This window comes from Chrysochloris asiatica, unplaced genomic scaffold (genome assembly GCF_000296735.1).
Source record: "Chrysochloris asiatica unplaced genomic scaffold, ChrAsi1.0 scaffold00041, whole genome shotgun sequence".
NCBI lineage: Eukaryota > Metazoa > Chordata > Mammalia > Afrosoricida > Chrysochloridae > Chrysochloris > Chrysochloris asiatica.
In genome coordinates this window covers 7380555-7403222 of record NW_006408559.1, presented here as the reverse complement: position 1 = coordinate 7403222, position 22668 = coordinate 7380555, and the positions used below count along the sequence as shown (strand labels likewise).

The 22668-nt window shown below is 44.7% G+C and overlaps 1 protein-coding gene across 1 annotated transcript in view; it reads right to left on the bottom strand.

Annotated features, from left to right (window-relative positions):
- LRGUK (leucine-rich repeats and guanylate kinase domain containing) overlaps positions 1 to 21461 on the bottom strand; it is a 139428-nt gene extending 117967 nt beyond the window's left edge. Inside the window, exons 1-5 of the mRNA XM_006861226.1 lie at positions 21186 to 21461; positions 21102 to 21143; positions 9706 to 9813; positions 5139 to 5220; positions 702 to 802 (exon numbers count right to left, since the gene is read on the bottom strand). Coding sequence (XP_006861288.1) covers positions 702 to 802; positions 5139 to 5220; positions 9706 to 9813; positions 21102 to 21143; positions 21186 to 21461 — 609 coding nt within the window. The remainder of the gene's footprint in view (positions 1 to 701; positions 803 to 5138; positions 5221 to 9705; positions 9814 to 21101; positions 21144 to 21185) is intronic.
- Positions 21462 to 22668: the final 1207 nt, after the last annotated feature.

Below are 22668 nucleotides of genomic sequence, written 5' to 3'. Positions count from 1 at the left end.
TGGTGCTGTGGGTTAAGCATTTGGACTGTTAACTGCAAGGTCGGAGGTTCAAACCCACCAGCTACTCAATGGGAGAAAAATGAGACTTTCTGCTCCTGTAAAGATTTAAAGTCCCAGAAACCTTATGGAGTTCTTCTATGACCCAAAGGGTTTTTCTGAATCAGAACTGACTCAATGGCAGTGCCCGTAGGGTTTTTTGCTAATTTCAGCCACAAGAGATTTTTTTTTTAGTTTTTCCCAATTATAAATCTGATTTGAAATGGTCCTGCTATAATAAAAACTATAATAATTAGTGTGTAAATGAGGGAGAGAGGGCATGGAAAGAAAGTAGTTCTTGGGTTTGAAAGCTAGGTTTTAGCCAACCTTCCTAAAAACACTATTCAATGACATACCACCGCACCTTTCTAATCTATAAGTCCTTCTATTTATTTGTGATATGAACACTATTTGTCTTGACCTCTTATTTTTGCTGAATTCTCTATTTCAGTGCTGTTGAGATGATCTATTTCCAAACACTCATATTTGCGATTGGAGTCCTGGTGTGATGCCATAGGGTAAATACTGGGCTGTTAACTGAAGGCTGGCAGTTCAAACCTACCAGCCACTCCTCAGAAACCCTATACAGGGCTGCTACGAGTCCAAAGTGACTCAATGGCTCTTAAGAACAATATACATGCAATTCATATACTGATAATGCCTACCTTGAGATTTTTGGGTGACTTGAAGTTGAAGAATGTAGTCAGTTTATTCTGAGAAGCATTAAGTTCTAGAAGATAAGGCATACCACTCACACATGACAGATCTGGGGGTACAGGGGAGAGAAAAGAAGCAAAGACTAGGATAAGCCAACAGAACAAATTAGACAAAGTCATTCAAAACAGCATGGTTGACATCAGAATATCATTCCATCAAGCCAGATGAAAGCACGTTAATCCAAATGTGAAAAATGGGGGGGGGGGGAAGGGAAAACAAAAAATCAAAAACCAGGAGTATATGAAATATGGGGAGCATGGCAGCTCCACATGACAAGCGCTGGACTGCGAACCACAAGTTCCGTAGTTCAAGTCCGCCAACCGCTCCGCAAGAGAAAGATGATGCTCTCTGCTCCCGCGAAGATTTTAAAAGCCTCGGAGACCCTACCCAGGGTTATTATGAGTTGAAACTGACTAGAAGGCACTTAACAACAATAAGAAATATATGCGCCTCCCGCCCCCCAAAAAAGGATGGAAAACTCTCCTTGAACCAAAAGCAAACCCTTCTTCCTGCGCTCGAACCCTTTTCTCCAAATCACCCACATCCTGAGGCCACCGCAGCTTCCCCGAGCCCTGTCCTCCACCTACGCTCAGGCCCAATGAATCAGAAAGTGTTGACCTCAAAGAAGAGGATGGAAAACAAAGGCCCTAAATAATCTTGATATTGTTGTTGTTAAGTGCCATCAAGTAAGTTCAACTCATAGCGACCCTGTATAGGGTTCCCAGGGAGCAGCTGGTGGGTTTGAACCGCTGACCTTGTGGTTATAGGTCATATCCTACAGTGCTACACCAGGACTCCTCCTGATGATTAGCTCCGAGTTAACAGAATTCTCTTTTTCTCAGGCAGACTGAAAACACCACATGAAGAGAACTGTCTGTTGTGAATTGAGCTTGTCTTCATTTAACAACGGCATACATTCCATTAATTATTCCAAGTGATTGAAATCACTGCTATTATTGTGCTTTGAGTTTGGGTGGGTTGGAAAATGCCTCTGAGTTTTGCATTGTATCCTAAGAAGATAGTCTGAACCAGGATTACGAAGATGAAGACTTTGAGCTAATAAAGGCAATTCATGATGAAATTCCCTGGTGACTGTAACAATTATGGAGTCTTATTCTGTCTCTCTGCCAATCTACAGCATGCACCCTTCTGGGCAGCAGGATGAATTCCAATACGCATCAGACAGAGCTTTACCTGACCGGGATGATGTTTTGGCTCTACCAGGAAACAATAACGTAAAGAACCCCAAGCCCTCTTTTGCTCCAGGATGGCGCCCCTAGTGGTAGAATGGAGTTTCTACACTTAGCCAGACCAGGAGATGCCAGGCAGGTTGGATTTGCCATGAAGAGTGTGGGATAGTGTGGGGGCAAGAGTGTGTGCAGACACTGTGAGGGCCTTCCTGCATCTTTCCCTCAAGGGTCTTTGATGCCAGAAACTCTCCACCAATGTCTACTTTATTTCCCCTGGGCTGAACTATATCCTTTGCCCTTATTCATTATGGTCCCATGTGTGTCAGGGCAGAAATGTACTCCAAAGAGTTTTCAATGACGAATTTTTCAGTAGCAGATCACCGGCCTTTTCTTCCCAGGCACCTCGGTATGACGCTGAGCCACCAAGCTTAATTAATCATTGGTGCCTTCCAGTGATTCTTCTTTATTAGATGTAAATCGTCCTAGGTGAGGAACAAATGAGTGTGTGGAAGAAGGCTGCGCGAAAGGAAAGCTAAGGAGACGCTGAAATTGTTCGACAATCTTCGGCCACTGGTCACCTCTGAACTTAGCCAAGGTGTTTGTCACAAGTGGCTGGGGCTGGCTTTTCTGTGGGCAGATTAGCCCTGTACCGCAGAGTTCTATCAAATGGATGAGGAAATGCAGATAGCCAAGGCTTCTAAATCATTCTAACAGGAAAGCAATTCATGGACCAGGACGCATGCATTCCCTCCTCGGTGTAATGAGCACTACGTCCACCAGATGGCAGCAGCTCCTCGCGCCTGCAACAGTGGCTCTCAAAGGGGCCGCTGCGTTCATGGGGCTAGAACTCCAGGTTCTCAAGGCCCTCTCCAGACGTAGTGGGTCCGACGCTTTGGGGGCGGGCCCAGCAATCTTTTTACAGGCACACAGGTGATTCTGATGCAGGTGAAAGTATCCTCACAGTAAGAAAAACAGAACTTCTGTCCTAGAGGGTCTCTATGAGCCGGAATAGAGTCCGCTGGTTGTGCACACAGAAGGCTCTCAAGCACTGGATGAATTCCTGAATTGGCTCATCTCACATTTCAGGAGAACGGTCTGAGCCACAAAGAATCACAGCTGTGGGCCTCCTACTTGAGTAACAAGGGTCCAGCCTGACCTCTTTTCTCTGCACTCTAGGATCACCAGTTACCATTTGTCATTGAGTGGCTTCTGACTCATGGCGCCCCCGTGTGTGTCAGAATAGAACTGCGCCCCACAGCGTTTTCAACGCCTGGGTTTTCAGCAGTGGGTTGCCAGGCGTTTCTTCTCAGGAACCTCAGATTGGAATGGAATAAGAAACCTTTTGGTTAGCAAAGTGAATTTGTGTCGCCAAGAGACTCCTAGCACTGGATGTAACTAAAGCATGACTCCATTCTGCATCTTCTTATCCATTAAATGAGAGCAATCTTGGAATGGGGAGGGGGGCATCTGGGATGAGAGCTCCTACAGACAACACTGAAAATGTCTTTCTAATGCTATATCTGGGATTTGCTTAAAATAACCCTGGGGAAGGGGAGGAGAGAGGGTAAAGATGAAAGGAAATTACAGAGGGGCTGATGCGTGCCTGAAGCCAAGTGATTAGCTCATTATACTCTTCTCTCTGCCAGTGCTTGTATATACAAGGCTCTGTTACAAAGTTTTATAAAAGGAGAAGAAAACAAAAGTCTTTCAAAATGGTAGTAAGTAGCATTTGAAGGATTCAAATATTCAAAATCATTTCTGGTGTGGCACTGTGGGTTAATGCACTGGACTGCAAAGTCACTTTGAACTTCAAGGTCGGCGATTCAAGCTCACCAGCTGCTCCTTGGAAACTCTATATAGGGTCGCTATGAGTCGGAAGTGACTCTATGGCACTTAACAACAGCAATAACAACAGATGGTTTCTTAGTTATTGAAAAGACTAGATTTTCATTACCGGTGTCATAGATAGAAAACAAAATCAGAACATGAGACAGAAAATACCCTGTTGGCAACATGTGTGAAGAAAACAAGACACAAATAGAAAGACGATCAGTAAAGAGAACAGCTCAGAAGTCATGGTTTGCTTCTTTTCCTGGAAGTCTAGAGGAAAAAAATTATATACAGTGAATTTCAAATAAGTCCAGAAAACCAGGTACAGAGATCGATCAAGCTTTGAAGAAAATGTGACAAGTGTCCGACTAACTTTACTAACTGTGAATGGCTTTCATAACTAATCTGTGGTTAAGTGCCATTGACTTGGTTCTGACTCGTAGCAACCCTCTGTAGGTTTCTGAGGAGCGGCTGGTGAGTTTGAACCACTGACCTTGCAGTTCAAACTGACCTTGCAGTCCAGTTGCTTATCCTACAGCACCACAATGCACACAAGTACATACAGTGCTATTAGAAGAGAAAGAACCAACTACATAGATAGAGGAAGCAAAAAGAGGGGGGACAAATGCATTTGAGGATCCCTGGTGTTCAGGAAGAAAAGAAGTATCTAGCCAGAATTAAAAGGTAGATACAAAAAAACAACAACAACAAAACAAAAATATCCCTAAAAGGAAAGTAGAGGGTGGAGACTAATTCATCTATACTGAATAACTAGTTTTTTTAAAAGACGAAAAATATATATTTGTCATCACACCAACTCTGACTCACGGAGACCCATGCGGGCAGAGTAGAGCGATTCCATAGGGTTTTTATGGCTGTGTCCTGTCAGAAGCAGAAAGCCAGACCTTTATTCCAAGGTACCTCTGGGTGGGTCCAAACGGCCAACCTTTTGGTTAGCAGTGAAGTGTCTAACCATTTGCATCACATAGGGGCCCCTCAAGTAACTAGCAGAAGTAGAGAAAAGAAAAGGGAATCAGTCAACCATCACAAAGTACTGAAGAAACAAAGATCCATCCCTTCAAAGGAGAAAATAAAGATTCCATCTGATATTCTTAAATATCACTCACTACATGGCAACCATCGCATAATATTGCATATTGGCAAACGTCTGCCTTTGTCTTCGCTTATCAGTCGCTGCTGCCTTTTCATTTTCTCATGGAAAGCAGAAGAGTCGTGTGCAAATTGATGCCTATTATCGCTTGCATCAAGTTCTGCGGTATTAAAACCATGATCGTGCATACTTAAAAGTTTAAATTGTGAAGTCATTCTGTGATCCATCAATTTACTAGAGTGGTGATTACATACCTTCAATTTTATTTACTGAAAGATCCAACTTCTGCAGGTGAACATATCCACGGAGAATGCTGACGTCCACTAAAGCACAGCCCTGAGAAAATAACAGGGAAAAGGCGTTAATATTGCTTCACCAGGTACAGCTCCGCCTGCTTTCAATATCTGGAAAGTTGCCAGAAAGAAATTCAGAATGTCTTTTGAAAGTGTCATGGAAATGAGAAGGCAGAATCAGAAGCCTACTTCTAAAAGGAAGTCAAGACAGACTACAGACTCCATCCAAAAATGTGCTCCTCTGAAACAAAACAAAAAACCAATGCTTAGAAAAATCAGTGTTGTGAAAATGCGAATTAAGGTGGCGTTCAGGGGAACCTGAAAGCTGCATTTTATATTATATATATGTTCGTTGTTGTTAAGGGTCCCAACCCATAGCGACCCTGTGTAGGGTCTCTGAGGCTGTACATCTTTGTGGGAGCAGAAAGCTTCATCTGTCATATATACATATATAAAACAGGAGTCCTGGTGTAGTACTGTAGAATCAGCACTAGACTTGGAACCACAAAGTCAGTGGTTCAAACCCACCAGCGGCTCGTTGGAACCAACTCAATGACACTTAACAACAGTATATATGATAGCAATAGCTCTTTGTCTAGTAGAAAACAAAGAAAAAGCAAATGCCTAGAATTTAAATGAAGTTTTCAAGTCCCCAGTAATCTGGAGACCATTCTTAACAATACCTGAAGCTACACTTTCATGGTGTTAATTTGCAAAGTTCTGTGGTGATTGTCACACTTGATCAAACAAACCCGTGAGAGCAGCAGAGCCGATTATCCTCAATTTAGAGATGAGGCATGTGAGGGCAGACCAAAAACCCAGTCCATTCTGACTACAGGACAGAGCAGAGCTGCCCCACAGGGTTTCCGAAGTGGTCGGTCTTTACGGAAGCAGCTGGCCACATCTTTCTCCTGCGGAGCGGCTGGTGGGTTCAAACTGCAGACCTTTTGGTTCACACCACCAGGGTACCTTATGAAGGGCAGACCAAAACCCTAAACCAAAGGCACTGCCATGGAATGCGTTCTGACTCACAGCAACCCTGCACAGGATTTCTGAGGCCAGAAGAGCAAACCAATCCGTACTGGAAGAAGGACAGCCAGAAAGTACCATAGAAGCCATGATGGTCAGACTTTGATTCTCATACTTCAGACATATCATCAAGAGGGACCAGTCTCGGGAGAAGGACATCATTCTTGGTAAAGTGGAGGGTCAGAGAAAAATAGGGAGACCCCCAACAAAACAGACTGGCACAGTGGCAGCAGCCATGGGCTCAAGGAGGGCAACAATGATGAGATTGGCCCAGGATGGTGAGACCGGGCGGGGTTTCATTCTGTGTGCATAAGGTCACTATGAGTCAGTACCGACTCAACAGCACCTACATCAACAAATCTTTACCGAACGAAAGCCTCATCTTTCTCCCACCAAGCGGCTGGTGGGTTTGAACTGCCATCCTTGAGGTTAGCAGTCCACTGCTTATCCTACACAGCCACCAAAGCTCCTTTATGAGAGGCAGTTGTGGTTGTTAAAGTGCCACTGAGTCAGTTCCAACTCATAGAGACCCAGTATAGGGTTTCCAGAGCCACTGGTGAGTTTGAACCACTGACCTTGTGATTCAAACCGACCTTGTGTTCCTGCGCCTATCCTACAGTGACACACCGGGACTCCATGAGGAACAGAGAGGTTTATGAATAGCCTAAAATCAGACAACAATAGCTATTTTGTTGTTGTTATTGTTAAGTGCTGTTGAGCCAATTCTGACTCATAGCGACCCCTGTATAGGGTTTCTAAGGAGTGGCTGGTGGGTATGAACCGCTGACCCTGTGGTTCAAACCAACCTTGCGGTCTAGTGCCTTATCCTGCAGCGCCACACCAGGACTACTACAACAACCACAGAGGAACCTAAGTCTCCTGAATCCTTACCCAAAGTTCTTTCCACCAAATCCTGCTTCTAATCAACTTCAAGAGGGATCTGAGGGGAATGTGGTCCCTTGGGACATACTGTTTTATGCTGCAATCCCAGAGTCAGAAGAAGCCCACCAAAGAAGAGTCATTACAACCAAGTTCTTAAATATAAAAACAGAATGGTGGTGATGTTAGCCATTGTTGTTAATTGTTCCATAATGCTCTCCCGGCTGTGACCTTTTGAAACCAGAACACTGAACCTGTCTTCCAAAGTACCTCTGGGTGGGTTTGAACCAACTTCTGGGCTGGCCGTTGTGTGACTCACCATGGTAGGACTGTTTAATATAGGAACAACAATAAATCCCAGCTACAAAGACACCAGAAGAAATGTAGTGATGACACAGGTACTTTGCCCTTTGGAAACTGATGACTTAGGCAGGAGAGAAGATATGGAGATGAGCAAACAGAAAAAGCAAGAAATAATGTATATCCTAAGTAAGACATAAAGGGAGAAAGAAAAAAAAAAAAAAATCACCAAACCAGGCCATCCTAAGAAATTGTATTCTGAGAGACAGGTTATTAAGGCAAGGTAATTCAACATGTAATATCTCAAATGTAAGGAGGTCAGTGGCAAAATAAGTTAAGCTTTAGCCCATCTAGCTGAAATAAGATTTAAAGGATTGCTTTTTCTGCAGATCAATTGAACGCAGGGCACTGTGCGTACAGAAGCTGAATGTAGATGGAAAGGGGATATATGTGGTGTGTCAGCTGCTGGGAGTTTATACCGTTTTGATGCCTCCATATGTGATGCACATGGGGCTCTCAGTGTAATTGCCTGCCTTGCTGACTCACCCCAAACATAAAGTGAATTATTAGAGCCTTAATGTGCTATCCTCAAAAGACAAGCCTGGAACCAGCGTGGGCAAAAAGAACTTGATATTCTGTGGATCGTTTACTAATTGAGACCCAGATCAGGAGAGCCTTGCAGCAAATTTTATCACCCTGGGTGGTGAAAGGGTTGGTGGCTTGAACCTGCTCAGAGGCGCCTTAAAAGACAGGCTTGGGCAGTGACACCAGAGATGGAGGCAGTGATGAGGACATGGAGAGAGGGAGCAACTGAGGACTCTGGACTCATGCAAAGCGAGGGACTGGGTGCTGGCGGCCAGGAGGCAGGCTTGCAAAGTGTGCCCTTTGGTTGTTTAAATTATTATATATTCCTGAGTGTTTCTGTGTGCATCCCCGCACCAACCGCCATCGACAAAAAAAAAAAAAAAGGGAATGGAATGGAAGCAAATATTGTAGCATAGTGATGCACGGAGGGGAGATTATAATCACTGCAATGAAATGATGGTGTAAAGACAATATTCTCCCATGTAAACTATCACAATGAAAACTTAAAAAAAAAAAAAGCTTGGGTATACCCACCCTAGAAAATAAACTTTAAAAAAAAGTTTTTAAAATAAACTTTAAAAAAAAAAGACAGCCTTGGAGATCTGCTTCTGAAAGATCATGGCTTTGGAAAGATCATGGCTTTGGACATCCTATGGAATCGTTGAACTCTGCACATACGCACGGGCACGTACATACACGGGCACACACACGCATGCATGCACACACATGCCACCTCGAGTCTGAGTAAAAAAAAACAGCCAAATTATAGCACCCTTGCTAATGCCGGCGTGGTTTTCACCCACATAGCTGCACTCATTCTGCGGATCGCCAAACAATATCTGATGCTTAGAAATAAAGGGAAATAAAAGGATTTGGTGCTTAGGAATAAAAGGATTACAAGCTGGGCTGCTAACTGCAAGGTCAGCAGTTTGAATCTACCAGCCGCTCCATGGGAGAAAGAAGAGACTTTCTGCTCCCATAGAGATTTACAGTCTCAGAAACCCTACATGGGGACGTCACTATGGGTCACAGCCAACTCAGTGGCACACAACAACAACAATAAAAGGAAGTAAAGAGAGGGGAGAAAAATGATTTTTCTAGAACCATAGAGAAACAAATTGAGCAAAGAGGGCAAGGTACGTTGAGAATTCTGCTCTTATAACTTAAGAACAAAATCAGAGACATGAGTCTTTGCAACCACTCTCCGACTAGTATGGAAATCTTGAAAATCGGTGAATAGCAATAAAATAGTTTTCTTTAATAAGAGGAATCTTGGAAAATGAGATGCTGCCCACAGCTACTTATATCTTGATATACGTATGGAGTGTAGAAAGTCAGTATTGGAATACTTTATTCCCTTGGTTTCAGACATAAATTTTAGGCCTTCTTGTAATGATCAGAGACAAAATTCTTAAAGCGCTTTTGATTGCTTTTGCAGAATCAAATTCAACCTTCTGGTAAGACAGGATTGATTACTATAATGTAGACTCCTTAAGACGAAAGAAAAAGAGTGTGAAGGGAATCAAAACAAAGGACTTTGGAGACCAATGACTGAAATGGCCAGGGATCCTTGAAGTTCAACATTTTGCATAAATAACTCTAATCACCCACTTCCATCAAAAGCAAGACTCTGAGGTCCTGGGCCATCACAAAAACAATGGGCACCAGAGAAAATGGATACGATCCAGCTGGTGCCAATACGTCATCAACCCAGCAGTCCTTTTACGATACTTACGGATAAAGTTACATTGAGGTAGGCCTGCTCAGTGCCACCGCCGGAGCGTCCTAATTTGTGCAGTGCCTCAGCCACCACCTCCTCTCTCAGGACCCCGTCAAATTCCCCCTGCAACAAACAAACAAAAAACAGGGAGGTGGAGAAAGAAAGGACTTCTGTTAGCAAAGAAGCAATCTACCTAGTCTAAGCTAAAACTTAATCAGTGTATTAGGTATCCAATCACTGTGCCCTACAGTAACTAGCAACAGCAAAACACACTAGCCCCTAAGAAAAGTCTGCCTTAAGGACACATATGTATTAGGTATAATTTAAGAAATAGCTACGGAAGCCGTGGAAGCTTTATTATCAATGCTCATTTTCTCCCACTGATGGTTTCTTCACATTCTCGTGTGACCCTACAACCCTCAGGTAAGTATGTTACAGTTGACAAAACTGAGATTTGGCTCTTTTCCTTCTGACCTCTAATAAATCCTTACATGTGGGGGAAAAAAAAGAGATTGAGATTTGGCAAGGCTGACTGGCCTGAAACCACACAGCCTGGTGTGTGACAGAGCTGGAATATCAACCCACATGGGTCTGGTTTGGGGGCAATTCTCCTAACCACTACCCTTGACTGCTTGCCCACACCCCAAAGGATAATTGCATCAAATTGAGGCAATTACTTCTCTAATTCTGATTTCCCTAATGGAGAAACAGAATCCTTAGTTCACCCTGTTTGCTACTTCTGTTGGATTCATCTTGTTTATACGATTTGTTTCAAGGACAATCATTGTTTCTGTAGGAAAATGGCCCTTGGTCTACAGGCAGCCCATGGACCAATGGACTTACTGTTTCCCTAAGAATGACAGACAGAAGACATGATGGGTGGGTCGGTGCCCCATCTATGTGGCCTTCACTTCCAAAATGAGTACCATATTGACCCTGGCTTCAATAGGACACCAAACGAGCTATTGTGTTTCCAGTCACTCAAGTAGAACCAGTCGTGATGACCACATGGACTACCATGGTGAAAAAGCCTTTTGCAGGTCTTCTAGATTCATCTAGGAACTGACCATGGTGCTGAAGTTGTGGGCGCCAAGGACATAGACACGTAGCCTATGCTTCTATCAAGGTGTTCTTCCCACAAAACGCAACCACTAAGAAAAGGAGATCTGGTGTGGTGCTGTAGGATAAGCACTCCACCTCAAGGTTGGTTTGAACCACAAGGTTGGTGGTTCAAATCTACCAGCCACTCCTTGGAAACCCTATACAGGGTCGCTATGAGTCCAAACGGACTCAACAGCACTTAACAACCACAACAAGGCAGGGAAGCATATTGCTTAGAGAGGGTATGTGACCCCCAGCTCTGTCATGTTGGTGGTGTGAATTATGGGGATTCAAGCTTTCTCTGCGCTTTTTCCCATATTATGGGGAGGATGAAATAATAAAAATAATTTAAGTAAAGATCTTAGCACAGTGCCTGGAACAGACATGCAACTGTCATCGGTCAGGACCACTCCCTGATGATGTCATAAGCCCCCATATTGCAATGTGTCACTCCTCCCCACCTCCCCACCCCCGCCCCAGTAATCCACTGCATTCCCAGAATGTCATTCGGAATGTCGTTCTGGTTCCTCATATGAGGGGGCTTCACAAAGTGGGTGGAAAAATGCAATTCAAAGATAACAGAGTCTTTGCACAAAGTTGTTGATGCCACTCTGGTATAAGGCCTGGTATAAGAAATAGATGGGCAAGTATTTATTTTCCACCAAAGCTTTTCTGTGGAAACTTCTGACGCTTGCCTCATGCTCTGTTCCTGAGCCGAAGCTGGTCTGTGCCTTGCTCCTATGCTGTTCATGTTTTCATAGCAAACACCTTGTTGTTAAGTGCCATCGAGATGGTTCCAATTCATAGCAACCCTGTTTCCAGTGAGCAGCTGGTGGGTTTGAACAGCTAACCTTGCATTTAGTGGCACAGTGTTTATCCTATAGCGCCACACTGGGATTCCCAAAAAAAAGCCTTCTTGTTGTTATTATTGTTAAGTGCTGTAGAGTTGGTTCTGACCCATAGCGACCCTGTATAGGGTTTCCAAGGAGCGGCTGGTGAGCTTGAACCACCTATGTTGCGATTCAAACCAACTTTGCAGTCCAGTGCATTAACTCACAGCACCACACCAGGACTTCAAAAAAAGCCTACTAGTGCCAAATTCAAATGGTAAACATCCAATTGTGTTTAAAATAGCCTAAATAAGCAGATTTTCTAGCCCCTGAGAGCCTGCCTGCTTTACACATACCCAACAACACTTCTCCCAGCACTGTTCATCCCAGGGAAGTGATTATAAGAACTCCAAGATGTACAGTCCAGGAACAGAGGACCCTAGGACCATCAAGGGAGAAGAGCATGAGCAGAATGTGGGACCCTATCTAGAGAAGTAGCGACACCAGAGATGGAGGCAGAGATGAGGATGTGGAGAGAGGGAGCAGCTGAGGTCTCCAAACTCATGGAAAGAGAAAGGCTGTATACCGGCAGCCAGGAGGCAGGCTTACAGATTGTGCCCTTTGGTTGTTTAAATGATTATATATTCCTGAGTGTTTTTGTGTACATTCAAAAACAAAACAAAACAGAAGGAAAAGAAAGAAGCAAATCCTGTTGAATGATTAGGCACGGAGGGGATTGTAATCATTGCAATGAAACGAAATACGTATGATAGGATGAGTGTAAAACCAATGTTCTTCCATGTAAACTATCACTCAAATCACAATAAAAACTTTAAAAAAATAAATAAATAAAAGAACTTTAAGATATTACTGGCTATGGAACTGTCACCCAGAGACTCCCCATCTTGCCACAGAAGGACATCACCACTGCCTATGTAAGGTTCCACCGCTCTCTCCTCTTCCCTGGGGTCCCCGTACCCATTTATCTTTCTGGTGGCTCTCTACCCCCAGTACCACAGAAGACCACCTGCCATGGGAGAAAATCCCCTGAATTCAGTTGTCCATTGTCAGCCCCAATAAAGAACTGATTACGTAGCATTGCTATCTCTGGTCAGATCTTTTCCTTTCATCATCCCTGAATTGCCTACACCTCCTGCCCTCCCCGCTGGAAATGTGAAGATGCTATATCATCATTCATGGTGGGTGGGTGTCTGTGCTTCAACACAGACATGGAACCAGTGACAACATTTTCCCAGATTTCCAAGACCAGACTCCTCACAGCAAGACTTCAAGCAAACCTTGAGGTCTCTGCCATCTGCTCCTTCTCCTTCAGGTCATTTTCAGACCTCCACACATCTGCCCTTATCTGCTTCAGAATCTGTATGGGTTGCCATTCAACACTGTGGTGTGTGTGAATTATCTAATATCTGTTCTAGCCATGGTCTGTAACGCCCAGCCAACAACGTCTCTGCCCTGCTGACAGGATGCTGACAGGATGACGGGATTCAGCTGTGGACATCAGCAGAGGTCACTGTCACTGTAAAAAATTGAACCTCTAGCATGGGCATAAAATGAGCCATCTCAGAAGCAGGAGGGGAGAATTTCACGACCATCAGAGAAGAATAATCAGGATTGGAGCACGTCCTTTGGACCCTGGGATTCTTGCACATTGGACCTCCTTGACTCACGGACAGAAAATGGACAAGGAGGAGGGGCAGAGGAGCAGCGGCAGCAGAACCAGAGCATGAGGCCGAGCAGCGGGCTTCCCAGCCCACGGAGCAAGTCAAGCTGACGGACTGTTGGCAAGAAGAGGGGTAGTTAGGTGTGCTGACTCATGGAGCTAGAGCCCAGTGCCTTTAGGCTGAGGCTTGTGATGGGATACTGTGTCCTGTGAACATTTATCAGCAGCTGACTGGAACAACTGTGTCCTAAACATTTCTGACCCAAAATTGTAACCTGTTACTTCCTTAGTAAATGCCGTAATTCTGAATCTGGTGTCTGAGTTTCGTGTGACCAATGCAATGGATTTCAAACCCAGCTGAGTATCAGGATTGTGGAAGGGATGATTTGGTTCATTGTTTGCAAACTCTTTTACTTCCAGAGCCTGCACATCCACACATGTCTACTTCCTCAACACCGGACATTGAAACTTGATGTCCACCCAACTGTAGACACCCACTCCCATGGTCATGTGCTAGACCTGGTCATCATGCTAAACTGCTCTACCCTAGAAACTTCAGATCCCAGCATGGTGGCAGATTACCTCCACAAACAACCTGCCTTCTTTGCCATAAGACCATAACTGGAGGGTACCCAGTTGCCATTTCTGATGTTTTGATCAATGAGTCTATAAAAGAATCCTGATCAAAAGGGGGGAAATGCGGAACAGAATTTCAAATTCTTGTAATATGTAGACTTTCTAGAGCCACCGAGGCTACCAGATTAACCACCCAAACTTTTGCCCTGAGATAATCTTTAAGTCTTAAAACGTCAACCAAATATATTCACTGAAGTCTTCTTTAAAACCAAACAATAATTTACCTTCATTAGTACAGAATGTCTGCCTTGAGCACTGTGCTTTTAAAGAACTCTGTCTATGGAATCTAACTGAAAATTACAACTAGAAAGGGTAGATTAGGGGGCAGTGAGTGTAATCAATGAACAGTCCAGTGCTTATCCTACAGCACCACGAGGACGCCTTATATCAGCTCAGACCTCTGGCCCTCAACCACCCTTCAGTTCTGGATCAAAACTTAACCTCGTGGCCCAATTTCCAACCAAGCAATAGATAGGTTTATGGAGAGAAGGGGAGGACCAACAGCACTAGTAAGGCATGCTCACCTTGGAACGGTCAATCATTCAAGATCAAAAGGGCAATATTTACCTAAGGACCTAGTTGAGAAGGGATGGGAAAGAGAATGGAAATATACAAGGAGGGGATTGTAATCATTGAGATGAAATACAATTATGATTTGTTGAGTGTAAGACACATGATCTTCTCTGGAAACCTTCACTTAATTTACAATAAAAAGTTAAAAAAAAAAAAAGAGTAGTTTTGATGCATTAGCCTTTGTCATTGTTCTTAGCTGCTGTCAAGTCAGTTCCGACCCATAGAGAGCCTGTACTGTGTTTCCCAGGAGCGGCTGGTGAGCTTGAACTTCCAACCTTGTGGTTCAAACTGACTTTGCAGTCCAGTGTATTAACCCACAGCGCCACACCAGGACTCCAGGAGTTTATGCACTGTGTACTTGAAGACTACTTCCCACATAACCATCATTCAGTGATTGCTCAATAAAGGGTAAATTAATCAAGTCACACACCAGGGCTATAGTCAGCCACTGAGTCTATTCCGGGTCATAGCGACCCTATACACATTTAAGTTTTGATTATTTCAGTCTTCACAGTATATGCTAAGCTACTGTACATCTGGTAGTTGATTCTCACGACTCTCCAATGAGATCGGTATTACTGTAATTCCCCCATTACCAATGGGGCTTTGAGAGGTTAAATCACTTACTCAAGATCTCACAACTAACATGAGACTAAACCAAGCCTCCAGCACAAACCGTTGATTTGAAACCTCTTACCAGCTGGTCTGCACTATTGTTGTTGTTGTTGGTGCCGTCCAGAGGATTCTAACTTAGAGCCACCCTGGATAGGATTTTTGAGGTGTGGCTAGTGGGTTTGAACGGCTGACCGTGTGGTTAGTAGTCCAGTGCTTATCCTACAACCACACCAGGACTCCTGCACTACCTCCCTCAAAGTCCTGAGGGCTTTGGAGACTTGAGGCTAATTGCATTATAAACAGTCACTAAGCACTGTTGGTTAAGCACTCCACCATAACGTCAGTTTGCACCACAAAGTTGGCAATTCAAACTCACCAGCTGCTCCTTGGAAACCCCATGTAGGGTTGCTAAGAGTAGGAACTGACTAGACAGCATTTAACTACAACAAATATCGCTAATGAGTCCTGATGTTTAAGTGGTTTAAGAACCGGGCTCTTCAGAAACATCACCATAGAAAGCTTGTAAGTCCGTCTTCTGCCTATAACTGATTGGAAAACCTAAAATGGGGCTACAACGTGCCCAGTGATGGAGGCTTCCTGTGGAGCCTCTGTGTTACATAAGACCATAGGTAGACTCCTGAACCCCATACAGATTCTTCTGAGGTAGGAAATTTCCACTTGAAAGGACAAGCAGACCAGCCTGGAGCAGCTAGAAGAACAGAAAATACTTCCTGAAAGGAAGATTGACAGGAAAAATACAAAACAATAATGCCAGTATGACTGACTACTACAAGAACAAGCAAGTTGCTCACCAAGGAGATATCAAAGCAAGTAGTGAGGTCCCCTCGGGGCAAACCCCCTTCCAAGACTAAGACTCAAGGGATATACACAAGCAGACATGCGCTCTGACTGGTGACCACGTTGGACACCTATAACGGGAAGTGAGGGAAAAACAACAATGAAGCTGAGAGCTAAGTCTGACCACATTCAATAGACTGCTGTGAACCCAGGTGGAGACCTGGTTGGCCAGCAGTGTGGCAAGACCTGGGGACTCCTGGGCCAGAGTCCGTGACATAACCACAGAGGACTAGAGTGGAGAGTGAAGTGTCCAGCTGATAAGAAGAGAGGGCACATGCATAAGAACACCCATACTTGCAGATAATACCCACTTGACCCTGTTTCAATGACTGGATGATCAGAGCTCAACTAGAAGAAGAAACAAGAGGAAAAAAAGAGTAATCTGGCACAATTTTATGAACTTGACCTACACCTATGGATGCAGTAGCTCAAAAGAGGAAATAAATCTTTACAGCAAGGATCATTCCCAAACCCCTCGGTACACAGGGTAGACAGGGATGGGCCACTTGGACATTGGCTACTCAAATTGCAGAGAGGGGTGGTGGTGGTAACAAAGACAAGATGTGACTGGCTTACAAACTTTCAAGAGAGAGCCTAGATCCAGAGGGTGCAGAGGAAGGTAGAATGTCCACTGAGTAGTATTCACTCTGTCTGGGCAAGGCTGATGAAAGGAGATGGGGATAGGTCTCTTGTGGTACAACAGTGAATAGTTGCTATCAGGACTGACTGTGAGGGTTAGAAATGTAAAGGTAGACTTTTGTAGCAAAAGGAGGGGAGTAATTGACTTTGTAGTCCAGGATCGGAGGTCCCGGGGACCATCAAGGAGGGACCATCAAGGGAGAAGAGCAGAGTGCAGGACCCTACCCAGAGAAACAGTGACACCAGAGATGGAGGCAGAGACAACGATGTGGAGAGATGGAGCGGCTGGGGACTCTAGACCCAGAGAGGGAGAGGAGATGTGTGCTGACAATCAGGGGCAGGCTTGCAGAGTATATACCCTTTGGTTGGTTGATGATGCATGGAGGGGATTGTAAACATGGCAATGAAATGATACACAATAGAGTGATGTAAAGCTAATGTTCTCCCATGTAAACTATCACATAATTCACAATAAAAACTTTAAAAAAGAACTGGGCTATTAATCACAGATTGGAAGTTCAAGACCACCAGCTTACTCTGCAAGAGAATGATGAAGCTGTCTATCCTAATAAAGATTTGTTGTTGTTGTTGTTGTTATGTGCCATGGAGTCAGTTCCAACTCATAGTGACCCTGTACAGGGTGTCCGAGGCTGCAAATCTTTACGGGAGCAGAAAGCCTCATCTTTCTCCCATGGAACAGCTGGTAGTTTCGACCTGCCAACCTTGAGGTTAGCAGCCCGATTCGTAACCACTACACTACTAGAGCTCCATATTACAGCCTTGGAAATCCTATGGCACAGTTCCACTCTGTGCTATAGGCTTGGTCAATGCTGACACCCGACTGCAGTGGTGGTTTGATTTCGGTTAAGCACTATTACCATAGCATTTATCAGTATTGTTGTTAAGTGTTGTCAAGTCGGTTCCAACTCATAGAGATCCTGTATAGAGTTTCTGAGGAACAGCCCAGGCCCTTGAAATTAGCAGTCCAGTGCTCATCCTACAGTGCCATACCAGGTATTAAGATATTAGAAAATAAACGACTGAGTATGAAAGGGCAAGTGTTTCCTTTTAAAACATCTTTTGTCAGCTTATTCAGTATAATTCACACAAATGCACGCGATACTCAAAAACGCCAAAATAGCATGTGAAAAAAACAAAATAAATATTAATATTTAGAGCATGTGTCCTACAAGACAAAAGGAAACATTTAAGTCTTGCAAGTCAACTCCTTCTAAGGTTTGCTAATGGCATACTGAAGACAGATTAACGAGGGTACTAATGAACACCATAGACAAGGAGCCTGTGTTAATTAGAATAATAAAGTAAACGGGAGAACATTTGTGAATTCCTCTGGGTTGGAAGCTAGTGGAAACCATACAAACATCTCCAAGTTGCAAAAACACTGCTACAGTTTTACAATAATCACTATTAGTAAAGCAACAGAAAAGAGACAATTTCGGAAATAACTTTCTGTGGTCAATCTTAAGCAAAACCATGTAGAAGGAGGTGCAAGGGTAGGGATTGCTATTGTTGTTGTGAAGTGCCATGGAGTCGGTTCTGACCCATAGCGACCCTGTATAGGGTTTCCGAGGGTAGGGATAAAAAAGGTCAAATGCTGAAAGTAAACCAAAGGGCATTACAAAAGAAGGAAAACTTGGGCAGGGGAAGAGAGCAAGGTGCTGCTAAAGGCAGAATGGGAGAAATGGAATTCAGGGCAGGGGAATGTGGAGGAGGGGATTTGTTGTATGACAAATGAGGAATGGGTCAGGGAGTCTGTGAAAGGGAACAGGAGTGCCAAAGAGCAGACGAGGAAAGGGAAATACTCAAGTTGCAGCAGGGATGCCAGAAGAACATCAGAAAATGAGGATGCCAAGAACATCTTACTTCTCTCCACAGGCATATCTCAGAGATATTGGAGGTTCAGTTCCAGACCACCACAATAAAACGAGTATCAAAATCAAGCACGTCACATGAATATTCTGGTTTCTCGGGGCATACCAAAGTTAGGTTTTCAGAAGACACAGGGAGGAATGCAGTGGTTGGAGTGAACAGAGGTAAATCTGTTAACTGTTGGTGCGTGGAGGGAATTGCAACCATATAATGAAGTAAAGTATAGGATTTGTTGAATGTAAAACTGATCCTCTGTTCCATAAACTTTCAGTCAATTCACATAAAAAGTTTTTTTTCAAGTTCTGTTTTCACATTCTATTGTAGTCTATTCAGTAGGCAATGCTGTTGTTGTTAGATGCCGTTGAGTTGGTTCTGACTCATGGTCACCCTGTACAGGGTTTCCGAGGCTTGAAAATCTCTGTGGGAGCACATGGTGTGTCTCATGTTTCTCTCACAGAGGAGACGGTGGGCTCAGACTGCCAACTCTGCGGTTAGCAGCCCGGCGCTTTGCCAACAGTCTATTAGTACAACAGCATTCTTTCAAAACAAAAGTTGGATGTATTGTGAGAATTAAGGAGCCCTGGTAGCATAGTGGTTACGAATCAGGCTGCTAACCTTAGGGTCAGCAGTTCGAAACTACCAGCTGCTCCACGGGAGAAAGATGAGGCTTTTTGCTCCCGTAAAGATTGACAGCCTGTGAGTCGGAACCGACTCCACGGCACACAGACTCACAGAGTGAGGACACGCTGTGGGGAAAAATGGCACTTACAGACTTGCTTCATGCAGACTAGCCACGAACCTGCAATTCGTTAAAAAAAAAAAAGTGAAACATTTGTGAAGTGCCAAAAATTGGGGCATGCCTGTGTCAATGTACTTATGAAAAGAATCAGAAGCAGCAGATACTATGAAGGCAGAGGGGAAAACAAACAAACAAACAAACAAAACAAAAAACCTAACCTAATGAAAGGAGTTCTGCTAGCATAGTGCTTATGAATCAGGCTGCTAACCTCAAGGTCGGAAGTTTGAAACTACCATCCGTTCTGTAGGAGAAAGATGAGGCTTTCTGCTCTCATAAAGATTTACAGCCTTGGAAACCCTGTGCAGGGTCACTATGAGTCCGAACTGGACTTAACAACAACCTAACGAATACACTGAAATCAAGACGAATACTTGGCTCTTTTAGCCGTGGCAGCCACACCAAAGAGGAAAACCTAACAATTTACTGAAAGGAAGCAAACAATTTATTAGAAGCTATGAGAAGGAAGTACTGTGGTAAATAAAAGAAGGCAGGCAAAGGGCTAAGAGGAACAAGATGATATTAAGTGTAAAAAAGAAGTAGAAGTGGAGGGATGGATAGAAGAGTTACTGTAGAAAACAGACAATAGGGATGGGAATGTTGGAAGCATTCCTCGTCTCCTAAAATACTCCCACAGTGAGCTGGCTGCTATAACATTCCATGGCTCATCCTGGGTGCGTGTGTGTTGCTTGCATAATACAATTACCCCAGCAGAATTAATAAGTTAAAACTTTTAAGTCATTTAGTCTTTGAAAAAAATACTTATTACATTATTCAACAGAGTAACCCCCGCCATTCCTATCCTCCAAGGAAAGTAAGCCCTGTAGGCGAGGTGATTACAGAGCTCAGCTGCTAACCAAGAGATTGGCAGTTTGAACCCACCAGCCAGCTGTTCTATGGAGAACGGTGTGGCAGTCAGCGCTTGTAAAGATTAAAACCCAAAAAACTATCGTGATCCTATAGGACAGAGTAGAACTGTTCCATAGGGTTTGCAAGGCAAGAACAGGGTGGCTCCAAAAGATAACTACTGGGCTGTGGGACCATAAGGTTGACTTGCTGCTCATACAAAAGATTTAAAGCCTGGGAAACCCTAAACTGGGTTGCTATGAGTCACGCATAACCACCACTGCCACCACTGTCACATCTTCCTCCCACCTCCCCCCAGCAGCTATAGGGTATTCAGTTAGCAGCCAGAGCCCTAAACCACTATGCCTGCGGGCTCCCACCACTGCCTTGGAAACCCCATGGGACGCTTCTACTCAGTTCTTTGGTATTGTTACATGTCCCAACCATATTGTTATAGTCTTTTGGGTTGGGGGAAGGGGAAGGAAGGGACTAGAATGGGAATGTGTTGGAGACAGGTGTTTGGGATGCCAAAGGCATCATTAAAAAAAAAAATTAGTGATAAGTCTCATACAAATATAAAGATTTTTTTCCCCCTTAACGACGTTGAATGCAGCATTTAGTTGCTATTAAGTCCCATGGAGTCAGTTCTGACACACAGCGACCTTATATAGGGTTTCCAAGGAACAACTGGTGGGTTTGAACTGTCGACCTAGCGGTTCGCAGTCCAGTGCTGATCCTACAGCCCACACCAGGAGTCCAGCATTAAGAAACCAGAGCAGGCTAAAAAAGGCACTTGGAGATGCCTTAGGGGTGCAGAAACAGGGCAATAGAAATGCAAAATGAAAAGCTGATGGGGTGGATGGATCTGGGGGCTGCCACTGAAGTAAGTGTTAGGCCGGAAAGCAGGGAGAGACAGCGGGGGTTTCACTCGTGGGGGAAGGCACACCTCCATATTCTGTATTTCGGATTCTGAGGACGCCTCGGATTCCTCTTCGACAGGTTTCCCCTCCTTGTTCTTGTCTTCGACCACGTCTTGGTCCTCGACTTGGTCCTCCTCCTCGTCCTCGTCCCAGGTTTCTTCAGCGTCCAGCCTCCGATAGCGGTGAATGAGCTGCCGGAGCAGGTAGGAGGAGGTTTTTTTGAAAGCATCTTTTGGCTGCTGTCCCATGGGGGAAGTAGCCGAGAAACACTGACGCTCATTGTCGGAGTACGGCGAGCTTGACAGCGCCTCAGGGCATGAAATGCTCAGACCTCCTGGGAGACTGGATGGTTTGGGCCTCTGGGAACCGCTCCTGGAGGCCGCCATATTGTTTACGGGGGTTGCCTAGGAGACAGACGCCAGGAGGCGGCGCGCAAGGGGTTCTGGGGACTGTAGTCCCCGCCTCAGCGCGTCCCGGGGTGGGGTAGTGTCTGTGTGCTGCTGCTGTACCTCTATCTTTAGCCAGCTCTGTTGCGGGTTTTCTGCCTTTTTGCACCGCTTTCTGTACACCCCAATTCTTCCTGTACCCTGTTTGTGTCCTCCCTGCTTCGAGGCCCCGAGTAGAGTCCGTTCGTCCACCGGGAAGTCCCACGTGCACTACAAAGGGGTGCCTCCTGGGACATGCCCTTGGGAAAGGTCAGACAAGGGCTGGAAGACCACTTCGCGCCGCGCTCAGGGTGTGCAAAAAGGCAATGGTAGTGGTGGTTATGTGCCGTGGAGTGGCTTCCGACCCATAGCGACCCTGTACAGGGTTTCCGAGGCTGTAAATCTTTACGGGAGCAGAAAGCCTCATCTTTCTCCCGTGGTACGGCTGGTAGTTTCGAACTGCTGACCTTGACATTAGCAGCCCGACTGGTAATCATGGGTAGCGGTTAAGTCTGGGATTTACGATTTAACCAGGGATAATACAGAAGGAGTCCTGGTGTGGCGCTGTAAGATAAGCATTAGAAGGCAAGGTCAGTGGTTTAAACTCACCAGCTGTTCTTCATAAAAACTCTCCATACAGAGCCTCTATGAGTCGGAAGTGACTCCAGGGCAGTTAACGACAGCAGCACAGAGAAACTAAAGGACATTGGTGTGGCGTTGTGTGATAAGCACTGGACTACAAGGTCGGCTATTCAAGTCCATCAAGTCTTTCGAAGACTTTGTACAGGGTCACTATCCAGTAACAAGTGGCCCTGGTGGCGCCATAGTTAAAGCGCTAGGCTGCTAACCCAGTGGTTATCCCAAATGCAGAAGAAAGATGTGGCTGTCAGCTTCCGCAAAGATTTATACCTTTGGAAATGAAAGGGCAGTTCAGCTCTGTGCTGTGGGTCGCTGTGAGTTAGAATTCACTGGTTTAGTTTAGCACCAGACTTCTGAAAGCTGATTTGCGATTAATTTGCATTTTCCCCAATGACTTGTTAAACCATAACCTTGGCGGAGAAACTGGCAGAATGTCTACCAATCCAAAAAGACAGGAGAGGAATGGTAGCTCTGAAGCCTCTGAAAAGCTATTGTTGTGTGCCTTCAAGTCAGTTGCGAACCATAGGGA